This window comes from Nannospalax galili, unplaced genomic scaffold (assembly GCF_000622305.1).
Source record: "Nannospalax galili isolate Female #2095 unplaced genomic scaffold, S.galili_v1.0 scaffold1181, whole genome shotgun sequence".
NCBI lineage: Eukaryota > Metazoa > Chordata > Mammalia > Rodentia > Spalacidae > Nannospalax > Nannospalax galili.
The window spans coordinates 1,994,634-2,009,938 of NW_008345687.1; the positions used below are offsets into that span (position 1 = coordinate 1,994,634).

At 37.9% G+C, this 15,305-nt stretch overlaps 1 protein-coding gene across 1 annotated transcript in view; it reads right to left on the minus strand.

Moving 5' to 3' along the window:
* The window catches only part of Cytip (cytohesin 1 interacting protein), a 29,219-nt gene extending 26,880 nt beyond the window's left edge, over window positions 1–2,339 (minus strand). Inside the window, exon 1 of the mRNA XM_008841743.3 lies at window positions 2,125–2,339. Coding sequence (XP_008839965.1) covers window positions 2,125–2,298 — 174 coding nt within the window. The 5' untranslated portion in view covers window positions 2,299–2,339. The remainder of the gene's footprint in view (window positions 1–2,124) is intronic.
* Window positions 2,340–15,305: the final 12,966 nt, after the last annotated feature.

The following is a 15,305-nucleotide window of genomic DNA, read 5'->3' on the forward strand; positions in this document are numbered from 1 at the left end:
AGTAACTGGCATGGGGATTTGGGCGGGTACACACATGCCTGCATATGCACATATACGTATTTTATTTTTTAAATTTTAATATTTTATCTATTATTTTTACATTTTTATATGTATGGGTGTATTGCCTGCATGTAAGTGCATCCATGTCATGCAATGCCCACAGAGGTCAGAAGAGGGCGTCGGATTCCCTGGAACTGGAGTTATAGATGGTTGTTAGCTGCCATGTGGGTGCTGGGAGACCTCTGCAAGAGCAGCCAGCATTCTAAAACACTGAGCCAGCTCTTCAGCCCTGTACACATATTTTAGATGCCTAAATTCCTCTTATTTTTCCCCCAATAATCAGCTTCTCCTACTAGTTGTCTTTTTTCAATTCATACTATCTTTACTCAAGCTTAAAACCAAATGTGCCATCTCAGTCTTCAGTGCTGTTGATACCCAAGTCTTTGTGTTTCCTCTCCATTGCTTCTTTTCCTCTTTCTTCAACTACTGTCAAAGTTCACACGTTTGCCTCCACCAAGCTACCACATTCCTAGAACAAAGTTCCTAAAATCCTCTACAGCTCAAACCCATTCAGCAGCTCTCTGTAATGATGAGACTACAGTCAGCTTTCCATATCTGCATCCTTCCATTCACCCAACTGCAGGTTAAAAGCATTCACAAAAAAATGCATTGCATATGTAACTAACATGTACAGGTTTCCTTCTTGTTATTATTATCTAAACAATACAGTGTAACAGCTTTTTGCATAGCAACGCTATTTTATTAGAAATTTTAGGTGATCCAGTAGTTTATATGCAAGTGCTCTGTACATGAGGGACTGGAGCACCAATGGGCTTTTTCATGGAAGATGTTCCTAGAACCAGTGCTCTAGATACCAAGGGATAACTTTACTGCTTTCTTAGAGGTTGTCCAAGGTTTCTGCAAAGCAGTCTAGCTCTGAGGTCTCTCCTCTCACCTCTCAAAATCACACAGGAGCCTCCAGACATGCTGAATACAACGTTGTTACACAAACCTCACCCCAACACACTGCAATCTGTGCCTCAGCACTGGGGATTCCCTTGTTCAGGAATATCAAACATCCTGCAAGCTTGTTTTAGAAGCATGTTACATACATGTTCTATAACACTTTCTCATTCTGTCCCCTGAACTGTAAACCCTCTCCAGGCAGGGAATATGCCCTTTCTTATCTTTGTGGCTGATATAGGTAGCATGATGTTTTTCACCTTGTAGGTGCTCAGAAACTACCTGGTGCATTGGAATGCCTGAGCTGAAAGGGAAATATGGAAACATCCCAAACTAAGTCAAAAATTAACAAGTTTCTTTCACAATACGCAACGTACCCAAAGAATGAATCATAGATTAAGCAAATGAATAGTATTTAGTTTGATAGCTTCTTGGCAAATAGAAAAAACAGGGTCTCTATTTGAAAACTGAATAACGATATTGGTATTTCCTGTGATAGGCCAGTGATTTGCTCAGGATACCACAGCTACTTAGTAGCCAAGCTAGTGTTCCATCTAGCATTCACCTCTGCAAAAGTCTCAATCGCCAAGAGCATGGGTAAACGCCAGTGCTTTGGAGTTGATGAGAATTTATTTAGTTGACAAAATTTGTCTTCAAGAAATCTTCTCTTGATTATGAACTGATATGGTTACCAAGGACTAGGTGAAGCTAGGAAGGAAAAAATCAACACAGATACAAAAGGGAAAATAACCACTGATGCTCACATTGAGTGTGTTGTTGTAAACCATCTTCAAATTGGTTGTGCCCAACAACTTTCATTTTGCTTGTACACATCCGTACATGAAAAAAAAATGAGTTTTGCTTTAAAAAAATAGGTTTGACTGTTCTTCCATCTCTGACCTGGTATACTATCTTCCTGGGTGTGTCACTCCTTCCTCACACTTACTGTCTGTCAGTCACCAGCTCCTAAGTGAATTAACTCAGTAGAGAGAAGGCCTCAAGAAGAATTCTCTTCTGATTATGAACTGAAATGACTATTAATTATTAGGAATGAGGCTTGGAATTCATGGCAAATAACATTTTAGTAGGAAGTCAGACACACATACCATGTCTACCCTAAAGAGGATGAGAATAAGCTAGAGAATAAAGTAGCAATTGTACCTGCTTTCGTCCCCGAGGCAAGGTAGCCACAGTGTCTGCCAGCATCTGGATCCTTCTATTATCTTCCACTGTGAGAGGGCCTGTGAGGGCGGAGTAAGAGCTGTATGCAGGACCTGTGTGGTAGTCCTCCAAGTTGCCATTGTCGCTCTGCTGCAGAAGCCTTTGCAAAGACATTGTGAATAAAGATTAGTCCAGCCAGCACATGGTTGAGTGGCCTTGCACGCTAGGGGAAGTGAAATGCACAGCCCTCTGAGAAGTAATCAGAAGTAGCAAAGCAGAAATTGCCCATGTGACTTCTGTGGTTTGAGGTACGTGTTATACAAACCCTATCTAGCAGTTCACTCCCACTACCAAATGTTTTTTCTTTAAGCTTCCTGGAGTACTTCGAGCTCATTTTTTATAATTAAAAAGAATCAACTTACTTTTTTTTCTCCCTCAAACAGCCAGAATTCTTATGTTTTCATGCTCTATGGCTATTTGTGTTCAAAATATTATTTGCCTTTTTTTAAGAAAAAAGAAAAACTTCACCAAGTTCTGTCATTTGTATCCTACCATGCTCTCATTTGACATGAGCAGTGCAATGCAAAGTCAGAATGTGCCGGCATTTAGTTCTTAAACTATAAGCAAGAATTACAGGTGCTGGTCATAATGTCCTCTTACAAAGTCCTTGTAATGTTCTTTCCCTGAAGCACACCCTGGCTCATTAATGTTCATCAAAAAGCCATTCTATTGGTCGCTTGGGCTTGAGCCCTTCAACATTCCCTGGTTGCCCTTCTACAGCTTTGTCCTTGCTAAAATTATTCACCAGCTCTATAAGGCATATTGGGAGTGGGCAAGCAGCACATCTGGGGTATACTGTCAGCCATATCAGAGACTAGACTTTGCTGCAGCATTAGTAAATGATACTGGAAGGAATGGAGTAGGTGAGAAGGGAACAGGAAAGCTAAGATAGCACAGGATGGTCCAGTTGCTTTAGAATGCCATCACAAGGTATCTGAAACCACATTTACAGTTTCATAAAGGCAGAGCTCAGAGGAAGATAGTATGGGGACAATTGATTTCACAGAGAAGCAGGGCAGAAGAGTAGAAGGTAGAATCAAAATGAAAGTTAAAAAGAGAAGTTTTATAGAGCACAGAAGGTCAAGCACACATCTAAAAATTATTTTGAATGTCAATTCTAGAATTTAAAGGAGTTGCTTTGGGTCAAAATGGAATGTGTGCTCCAGACGTCAAAGTGGATTCAGCTCAAGCAGAACTCACCAAATATAAATAGTAAAATCTCCAGAATTCATCAAAATGGAGCCAACTCAGAGAGGTTTAAAGGCTTATCACAGCATGGTTCATTACTACTGGAACTGCATAACAATGGAGGCAAAATTATGTCCCCCAAAATACTTAAAACCCAAAACAGGGATTACAAATACATATCCTTTCAGGGTACAGGTAAGTAGTATAAATGTGCAACACAAAAGGGAGTGGTAGACACTTTGGTAGCTAAATAATATATCAGTCATAAAGGTATTCATATAGTGCATGAGCATATGTGCATGCACATATTATATATTAGAAAGTAAGATAGGAAAAAGAGGCTATGACGCATATAACATGACACTATGAATAGATGAACACAATACCTCTGTCCTCTAGGACTTTTGCAGTTAGGTGAATATGTTAATATTTCACAATAACAAATGGAAATTGTATGGCCTTGACTAACATCAACCACACAGGCCCATCTCACTGACACACCAAGCTCACATTCAGTAAATGAAAACTAAAATCATATCAATTCAGCATTATAGAAATATTAATATAAATATTATAAAAGTCAATCATTTAATTGAGAAATGTGAAAATGTTACTCATTATACAATGAAATGGATTTAGCAAGCTGAGTTTTTTTAAACAATAGGCTCCATGAATATAAAAATCAGAGTCAAGTTGGGCATGGTGACACACTCCTTTAATCCCAGGATTTAGGAGGCAGAGGTAGGTGGATCTCTGTGAGATTGAGGCCAGCCTAGTCTACATACTGAGTTAAATGACAGCTAGGGCTACAGGGAGACCCTGTCTCAAAAAACAAAACAAACACACAAAAAAAATCATAGTCAAAGGCAGGTCTGACATTCTGCCAATACGTATCAGTATGGTCACACCCATTAGTGGTGTGGTTATGAACTAAGAAATTTTTATGTGAAGCTCTTTGTTCTGATTCTTAAGACCTGTGTCATACAGTTATTAAATATTTTAAATCACATCCTGATCAATAGTGACATTTGTGACAAAATGTAGTGAAACATTCATCTTTTAACAGCAATGTAGCTTCAAATATCAAATGGTTGGCTTAAAAAGATGTTTCACTGTTTACATTTTAGAACTTTTATCTTGTTGTGTTCTGTTTGTTCTTTAGCTGCCTAGACTGCCTCCCTCTCAGCCTCTACTTTTCTGTGATGAGGGGATTCTGCAGATAAAGCAGACCTGGCTATCCACCACTTGGAAGCTCTCAGGTATGCTTCGCTGTCCACAAGACAAAAGAAAAAGAATTCCAGGTTCTTATCTTACCCTCTCCTCCGAGGGTCACATCATATATTTTTCATAACTTTCTTTTGATTCCTAAAATATTATCCATAGATTATAATTAGTTGCATCCCAGGTATGTTGCTATATAACGTCTCATTTCCTTTCATTTTCTTGAGAGCAAGGGGCATCCTTTAATATTAGAGTTCATGTCTTACACATCAAAATTGTTAAAGAAATGTCTGTTAATAAAAAAAAGATTATAAGAAGTTAGAATTTTTTAATTAAATAATAATGTCCAGAAGTATCAAGGAAGAGAAACCAACCTGGTAAGAAGTCTATCCCATGGGGATACAGTGTTCCTCAAGGGTGATCTGAGTCATGAGGACAGATCTCTTTAAAAAGGCTGCCTGTAATTCAAAAGTAATATTCTGGAGCTAGAGAGACAAGATGGCTCAGTGGTTAACAGCACTGACTGCTCTTGCAGAGGACCCAGGTTCAGTTCCTAGCACTCATATGGCAGCTAACAACCATCTATCACTCTATTTCCAGAGAATCTGACAACCTCTTCTGACCTCCATGGGTACTGCACACACATGGTACATTTACATACATGCAGGCAGACATTCATACACATAAAAAAATAAATAAAAAATTTAAAAACTAATATTCCTTAAAAAACCCTAATATCCCAGTATTTGGTCTGTGCAGCATTTACTATGCAATGTCACATTAGGGTGATGCTTGAATAAAACAGCCCAACTCTTATCCATTTTAGCTAAGAGGGACCTAAACTGTTCTGAGAACCTGTTCCTTCAGAATTCTCTCAAAACTGTCCTCTAGAACAAGGGTTCACTATTTTTTTTCTTGAAACAATATGTCCAGTATAAAATGGGGAAGTAAAAATGGAGTCTTATCAGAGGATCTTTTCCTTTTTGACCCTACTGACTTAGATTAGCACATACACACACACAAAACCACGAACAAATGTTATCAATTTCTCTCATTGTTTTCAATGACACAAGTACTATTCATAGCACTTGGTAAGCAAACCATACACACATACATTATTCTGGACCAAAAACAAGGAAGGACCTGAGGGATTAAGGCTGTATCCCCAGGTCACGAGAGGAGCACACAGTTTACTGAACCTGTCTATATTATCAACAAGCTAAAGTAAGATGAAGTTTCTAGTTACGAGGTTAAAAAAAGTTATTTGTCCAAAGTACGTCTATATTATAGAAAACATTCCCACGGGGTGAACATTCCTCTTATTTGGGGTATTTTGTTTATATGAAGAATTAATCTTTAGTATGAATGGACTGAATCATGAGAGTTAGAACATAAGGATAGTGGTAGAAGAAGGTGACGATATGCCAAGAGTCCAGAACACAGACAGAAAAATAGGAATCTCTTTCAGAAATTGTAACCAACCTGCTGAACATGCATGAAAACAGTATCAGAAGATTGATTACAGGGTTCTGGTTCCAAATTTCTAGATTCAAACCCTGGCTCTGATACTTTAAGAACTTGCACTAAATTGTATCCAAATAAGTGCATATGCTAAAACCCTAACCCCCAATGTGCCTGCCACTGGCCAAAGAGGTAATCAAGGTTAGCTGAGCTCATAAGGGTAGAGTCCTGATCTAATAGAACTTGTGCCTTTATAAGAACAGACATCAGAGAGGTCTCGCTCTCTGCCACATGAGGACACACACAGCAAGAGAGCAATCTTCTAGATGTTAGGAAGATGAATCGGTGATCGCCTTGATCTTAGACTTCTCAGCCTCTAGAACCCTAAAAACATACATTTCTGTGCAAAGTCACCCATTGTGTTGTATGTCTATGCTACAGTTATGCTATAATGTTTTCTGAGCAGTCTGAGCTAACTCATATGCTCTCTAAACCTCAATTTCCACATAGGCGAACACTAGTGATTAGGGAAGAACAGACAAGAGAGCCCTTGTAACACGTGGTACAAGATAAGCTATTACTATTGAGTTTTGTTTTAAGCAGTAAGATCTCAGAAGGGAAAGGAAATTACTTTTATTCCATATGAACTTGCCTATCGATTATCCAATGTCCATATGGGCAGCAAGGTGCCCCTCATCTGCCCTCATAAAGTGTAAAGGTTGGAATACATGTGCAATCTTGCAGTAATCCAGCAAGATGTGCTTATAACGCATTATCAGAGCTGGATTCGTGCTGCCTTAACATACCAACTCATTTAGATGAACATGAGAGAGGAGTAAATGAAAAATGAATTCTCTTCTGTAACATTCTAGTTATTTGTTTTGCTTCATGATATTATTTGTTCACTATTTTATGTGACTTCCTAGAATAGCATAGTATTTTGTTTGGTTTTGTTGGTTCACTTGTTTTATTTTGTCCTTTATATTTATTTACATAAGAAGTCTTTATTTGATTCTCTAAAAAAGTGGTAAATGAGGTAATGTTATATAGACAACTCTGAATATTATGTATTTGAATTGATATAAGGAAATTTTAATTTTATGAAGTTACTCTGCTATGGAAAGCCTGCTAAGTCTGACAGCTATTCTGTAATATTTACTGCCTTATTTTAATGACTAGGCTGAGTGGATGGATGTTTCCCTTTTCCTTGAATCAGTGGAATTACAGATAACATTCTCTAAAATGGTGTTGACCTCCTCAGAAAATGGTAACCTAAAATTCTATACTAAAGACTGGCTGTCAAAAAAGCCAGTTCAGAGAGGAAATAACAGAATCAGACCTCATGAGTGTCCTCTGCTAGGAACATTAACATCTAGAAACACCAAATATTAACATGCATTTAAAACAACAAAAAGAAAAACTTTAAACCTAATGCAAATAGTGTCTAACAATATGATTTTAATGTACATACAAGGAAACTGTTTTCTATCCTATCCATGTCTAATTCGCTCACTCAGGAAGCCATGCATAGACTACACCATCATCCAAGATAGGCTGCCAAACTCACTGAGGCTTTTTTGCCTTATCAAGATCAGCTTTTGCTGAAGTAACATACCAAAATAATATGTCTTCTTTCAAGTATAAAAATAGATGTCTTCACATTCACTTGTTCCACTTATCACAAAGAAACATCATTGACTACTTGTAAACTTTCTGTTTGCATTCCTTCAGGTTTAGAGAGAGCATGCAAAGCAGGAGGCATGTGGCAGAAATGGGTCTGTGAGAAGGTCTCTGCTGAGGGTATATATATGGGTCGTTGGAGACGAGGGGATCTGTAGCTTTTGAAAGGTATCTTTGCCTGTGTGCAACTCCAGGTTTTATCCAAAATGCTCTAACAGTGTATCTGAGTTGAGTCTTTAAAGACGGCCTATGCAATGTTTCTTTTTTAAAGTTGTACCTGTCAGAATGAAAGAAAATTCTTTAAGTTAATTTGAAGAAGAGGGAGAAAAGGAGGTGACAGGAGAGTGTCCTAAAGAAAATCTCTGACTTCCAGCCCTGACGACCTGCAGTTGTCCTGCTGCCCATTGCTGTATACGTGTTCCTCACATACACATAATTTATTTAGGTGATAAAAATCAAAGTCAAATGAAAATGGGCCTACAGAAGAGAGAAAGAGCCTACATGTAGTGTATGAAGAACAATGGCCCATTGACTCTCTCTGCAACAGTGTCAGGGCACTAACAGCTCACCAATTTCTAGAGACATGGCTCTTGGAAGGATAAACTCAGCAGAAAAAAAAGTCTCTTTCAACAGAACACAAAGCAAACTACCAGTTAAAGGAAACCTGAATTTGTCTATTTTTTCCTAAAATAATCATTTTTTTGTGGCTATACCAAGACAATGGTTAAAAAGTTTGAAGTGAACCAAATAGAATCCTGTTTGCAAACAAAGACAACTCCCTGTGATATGGAGCTACCTTTAGAGTAAGGCATTATCAATACCCATTTTTAGTTTCAAACATTCCAAGGAAGGAACTAGAGAGATAGCTCAGTGATTAAGAGCACTTATTTTTCTTATAGGGGACCCAAGTTCAATTCCCAGCACCTGCATGGTAGCTCACAACTATCTGTAACTCCAGTTCCAAAGGAATCTGATGCCCTCTTCTGGTTTCTGCAGGCACCAGGCATGCATGTGGTGCAAAACATGCATACACATAAAAAATAAAAACTTTTTTTTTTAATTCCAAGCATGCTAGGGATAGAAGACAAAAGGAAACATAATGAAGAAATTTAAAAGAAATCCCCAGATGCATGTTAAACATTGAAATGTGAATATTTCCTATCTTCACTCATGACTCTTATACTCCATAATCACAAATAATGGATTTATTATATGGTTCCATAACTAGACTACACCTTGTAGAAGAGACATGGTGAGCTCCATAGACTGAATGAAGCAGGGAAATTGTTTGAACTCAGATGCTCAAAGTCAGTCTGGTCAACATAGCAAGGTTCACTTAAAAAAGAAGGACAGGGTTAGCAATACAAAACTGAGCAATAGTTTTCTAAAGTATAGGCTGGAAAAATAAAATATAAAAATAAGTAAGTTGTTTATACAGAAGTTTTTACATATAATGCATTGTAATTCTTGTATTTATAGAGTTATTTTTTCATTATCATATCTTGATATTGTTACATTATTGTAGAGAGACATACCAGTGAATGAAAACCCATTATCATAAATAGCTACAACTCTGTAAAATAAGAATGAACCTAGGAAGCATTTTTAGGACTTTATGAAGATAGTTGTAGAGTCTAGGCTGAGGAAAAAAACACATTCTCATGTGAACAAAGCATCTTGTAATGATGTTTAATATTCTCAAATGCTCTAAAATAATCAATGTATGGAAAATCAAAATCTATAGTTTTTAAATAAAAATTTCTTTTATTTTGTTCATTTTATTTTTATTTTATGTGTATGAGTGTAGTGCCTGCATGTGTGTAAGTGCACACATGTCATGCAGTCCCATAGAGGTCAGAAGAGGGTGTCAGATCCCCTAGAACTGGAGGTACGGATGGTTGTTAGCTGCCATATTGGTGCTGAGAATCGAAAGCTGCACCTGGGTCCTCTCCAAGAGCAGTCAGTGCTCTTAACTGCTGAGCCATCTCTCCAGTCCCATAAATGAAATTTAACAAACATTTTTTTTCTTTGAGATATGATCTCCCTGTAGCCCCAGCTGGCCTGTAACTTACTTTGTAGACCAGGTTGGCCTTGAATTTCACAGAGATCTGCCTTCCAAATGCTGTAACTAAAGACATGCACCACTATGCCTGGCCTAACAAAGGTTCATACCATTATCTGAAAGAAAGTATATAAGACTTGTGATGGCTAATCCTGGGTGTCAACTTGACTGGATCTGGGATTAACTGAAATGAAAGTGATCTTCTTGATTGGATTATCTGAAGCCAGAAGACATACCCTAAATGTGGGTGTTACCTTCTGATGGCAGCCCACATAAATGGCCAAGGCAGAGGAGAATGCCAGGCTTCTTGCTGCTTGCCTTCTCTCTCGCTGGTGAGTTCGTCTTGCTGCTGTAGACTGAAGACTAGCCGATCTTTTGAAATTTGTCAGACCTTCAGCGCCAGATTGGGACTACTGAGACATCCAGCCTTGTGAACTGAGCGACTACAGATTCTCAGCCTCTCCAGTGTGGTGCAGCCATTGTTGGACTACTCAGACTCCATCCTGTAAGCTAAGCTGATAAATCTCTACACATATGTGTTCATTCTACCAGTTCTGTTTCTTTGGAGAACCCTGACTAATACAGATTGTGGGGTTCCAGGAGTGGGGTTTCAGAATCAAAGGTACAGTATTTTGCCTAGCACTGTTTCATTCTTCTCTTTTCACAACTAGAATATAAATTCAGAACTAGAATATAAATCCTTGGAGATTCCTTGAAAGGAAACTGTATTAGTCAGGGTTCTCCAAAGAAACAAAACCAAGTACTAATCAAGACAAAATTCAAAGTAATAATGGTGATGTACAGAGATGAGGACAGGCATTAGGAAACTTATGTTTATATGTCATGTAACTTCTGTTATATAAATTATGTTTCGTGTTACATAACAAAACAGAGTTGTCAAGTAGAAGAGGTCAGTAAAAAGGATATTGATCATCCTAGTTTGCTTTTTGTTACTGTAATAATATACTGGCCAAAACCAACTTGAGAAGGAAAGGGTTATTTCATCTTACACTTCCAAGACACAGTTCATCTTTGAGGGATGTCAGGGAGGAACTTGGGGTACGAATCTGGAGGTAGGAGCTGAAGCACAGACCATCGACAAATACCATTTACTAGCTTGCTCCTCTGGTGTGCACTCAGACTGCTTTCTTATATAACCCAGGACCACCTGCCTAGGGGTAGTATCACTCATAGTGGTCTGGACCCTCCCACATGACTCAGTAATCTAGAAAATGCCTCACAGACATGCCCACTGACTAGTCCAATAAAGGAAATTCCCCAGTTGAGGTTCCCTCTTCCCAGGTATGTCAAATTAATGACTGAAGCCTAATTATGACATTCCACCCTTTGCCAACATTGACAACAAAAATATCATTTTGAACCATAACCTTTCTTTTTCTTTTCTGTTCCCAGGATCTCACACTTAGTCCACATCATTGGAAAAATAAAATAAAATAATACTAAATTGAGTGCCTAAAATTATACTTCTTAAAAAAATATTTTTAGGGGCTGGAGAGACAGCTCAGCAGTTAAGAGCACTGGCAGAAGTAATGATCTTGCAGAAGACCCAGGTTCAAGTCCCAACACCCACATGGTGGCTAAGAACTGTTCATAAGTCCAGTTCCAAGGGATCTAACATTCTCTTCAGTCCTCCACAGGCACTACAACATGGGTGCACTTTACATACATGCAGGCATAACATTCATACACATAAAATAAATATAAAATTAAAAAGAAAAGTATTTTTAAATGTACAAAGGCAATGAACAAATAATCTATGGATGAAATACAAATCACCAATATATTTGTTAGAGGATGCTTACCTCATTAATAATACAGAAAGTAAAAAATTGAAATAATGAATACTAATTTTTGATTATCAAATGGACAAAAGTTTGACGATATACAGTACTGGCAAAGTTGCAGATAAGTGGGAAATTAAACACTTTTGGTAAGAAAATAAAAATCAATAAAGCCTTATTAGTGTGATCATTTGACAATATCAAATTTAAAATGTGTGACCAGTAATTCTACTTTAAGAGTCCCAACAAAGGGGCTCAGTGGTTAAGAGAAGAACTGCTTGCTCTTACAAAGGACCTGAGTTTGATTCCCAGCACTCACACAGTGACTAACAAACATACTTAACTCCAGTTCCAGGGAATCTGACACCCTCTCTGGCCTCTGTAGACACTGCATGCATGCAGCGCTCTTGCATACAAGCAGGCAAAACACTCATACAAATAAAAATAAATCTAATTTTTTTAAAGAGAGTCACAATAAAACCTCTCATGTGCAGAAACAGTCTAAGAATGATTCTTGTATGATTGTTTGTAACAGCAAAACATTTCAAGTTTTAATTACATATCAGATGGGATGTGATAAAATGATTTATGGTAATTTATTTAATTCCATAGAATACTTTGCACTCATTGAGAAGTATAAAACAAAGATTCACAGACTAATAAAGACCTTTAAGGCAGAGGTAGAGGGATGATGTGCATTACTGGTATGATTCCATTTTTTAAAGAAAAAAATTAAGCATGCATGTATATACACTAACATAATAGACATAAAAAAAGATTAAAAAAATATTAATTGACCTGTTAATCCTGGTTCCCTCTGGTGATAGAGTTGGAAAAGATAAGAAAAGGAAATAAAAATTATTTTTTGTTTGTTTATTCATTTTGTCTTTTGAGACAGGTTCTCTCTGTAACCCAGCTGGCCTAGAAATTGCTATGTAGATCAGGCTGGCCTCGATCTCACAGAGATCACCCTGTCTCTACCTCCTTAGGGCTGGAATCAAAGGCACGACCACACTCAGCTCAAGAAAGACGATCTTTAAAGTTTATGTTGTAAGTGCCTTAAATCTTTTATATAAATTTTCATTGTTGAGCCAACTTGTAACATATCAATAATTCACAAATAATTTTAAGAAGCTATTATGTCTAATTGATAATATCTCACGGTTTTTATAGGTCTTCGTTCTTCCATTTATGTTTACTAAAAAAAATTACTGGTTCATCCACTGGAAGTATGGCATTGTTTGACACACTAAGATTTCTTCATCATCTTTTATCAGTTTCTTCAATTATGTAAAATTCTTCCTCAAAAAGGTGTTATGAGGGGGCTTCAGCGATGGCTCAGCAGGTAAGATCAATGACTGCTCTTGCAGACAACCAGTGTTCAATTCCCAGCATCCACATGGTAACTAACAACCATCCATAACTCCAGTTCCAGGAGACCTGACATCCTCTTCCAGTCTCTGTAGGTGTTGCAGGACATGGATGCACTTACATGCATGCAGGCAAAACACTCATATATATAAAATAAAAATAAAATTGATTTTAAAAATCAAAGGTCTTATGAGGTCTCTACAAAATAACAGTAAAGGAGAGAATAAAATCACAGGCCATTAATTTTTACAAAGGCAAAAGACACTGGCCTGGGCTATTAAAAATCATTGTTTCTATGATGGCCATTGTGTGAGTGTGTGAATGTGAGGGTGTGTATACATGCATCTGTGTCTGTCTGCCTGTCTGTCTAATTCATTTCTCTTAAGTCATTTATTACCCTTATCCTCTTTCACCACATTCATATAGCTACATTTCAAAATCAAATCTTTCATCAAACTTCAAGGTAAATAAGTGACTAGGCTCCTTCCTCTTCCCCTAACACTGTCCCGGAAGGCACAGCTTTTTACATAATCTTACCCTTGCACTTGGTTGTGGGTTGTCAACCCTGCGAAATTGGGAAAGTCTTTAGAAAGCAACTTCTTAGAAAGTAAGAAACCTCTTTGGGACTGGAATTTTGTTCAATACTTGAAACAACAAGACACCTACATAAGGCCTAGGGGATTTTCCTCTTAGCCCATCCTTTCCAGGTCCTTGTAGATACCATGACCTCATACCATACCACACCTGGTTATACTGACCTTCCTTCTTCCTTTCCACAGAGAGCAGCTCCTTCTTGGGGCTTTTGTACTCTTTCTTTAGTCCATAATATTACTCTCCAATCCTAGTTTGCTTGTCTTTTCTCTCCATTCAAATCCCAGATCAAAATGAAGGGAGGCACCAGTTCAGTCCAATTGGATGGAGGAAGATGTTAAGCCACATCCAAAAAAGAACAGCTGCCAGGAAGCATTCCCTTAGAACTCTCCAAATAGTACTCCCTCCAATCTGCTTGCCATCTGCTGCAGGACTCACTCTGCCACCTGTAGAGGACTGTCTTTGAACATGGTGAATCAGCAAAGAGGGTCAGCACAAAGCAACTGATGGAATGTGCCTGGCAATCTAGAAGCCTCTGTGTGTGTGTGTGTGTGTGTGTGTGTGTGTGTGTGTGTGTGTAGCAGAAGGAACTGAGATGGGCAATAAGGTAGCTTCTAAATAGATATAAAAAAAAATCTCAGTTGCTTTGAGATTCAAATGTAACATAACAAAAAACAGTATGCTGTTGGTTTCCAGACATTCCTGTCCTAACACAAAGCCTGACTTAGGGAAGCTGGAAATAGTTCTTAAATTTGACTTAATTAAAAATAAAAGTCAGGCATGGTGGCATACATCTTTAATCCTAGCACTCAGAAGGCAGAGGCCAGCGTGGTCTACATAGTGAGTTCTAGGCCAGTTGGTGCTACAGGGAGACCCTGTCTAAGAAAAAAGTCAAATAGATGTAACACAGAGTATTAAAGTATTAATCATGGGGCATAAACTAATAATGTGTCCCTCTTCCATAAATTCACAGTATTTATTAGAGTCCCCAATAAATTCAATGAGTAATCTCACTCTCCTTAAAGTTATAATAAAATACCAGGAAACCAACTGAATTTACAAAATGCAGACTAGAAAAAAAAAAAAAAAAACCAGAGTTCTCTCACTTAACCTCCTTTATTTGAAAGTGAAATACTAAGTCCCACAAGATGTATTGGTCTTGTCCAAAGGGATAGTGGTTTAATGGAAGAACTATCAATAAACCACATGGTCTCCTTCAACTGAATTCTATAAGTATCTACCAAGTAAACAACCATAACACAGCTAAGCAACCTGCTAAACGTGCTTAATTTCATACAAACCATGAGAAGAGTACTGTATTGGTCATAGCATATGATCCATTTCTGCTATTTAGAGAAAAGGCAATACTGGAAGTGGAACATGCTGTCCACTTCAAGAACAGTCCCTGGCAAGGCCTGAGCCTGAATATTAACTCAAAGCACAGTGGAAGGTACTTGAAATGTTATGAACAAATACATGGTAAATTGTAGTGAATTCAGAAACAGTGACGCTTTCTCTTTGGCCAAACACTGTGAACATTTGCTTTCAAGATAAGCTGAGGGTAAGGGTGGGGTAAGCAAAAAGGTTACAAAATGAATAAAGAAGCCTGGGGAATTTGCCATGGGGCAAAATTCTGGGCTTCTAGGGGCATCCAGAGTGGCCTATTTCTCCTCTTACAAGCGTTCGTCTTCTGCTTTGGAATCTTTTCCAGATTAAAGTAAATCCATATGAAAGCTCCTTTATAT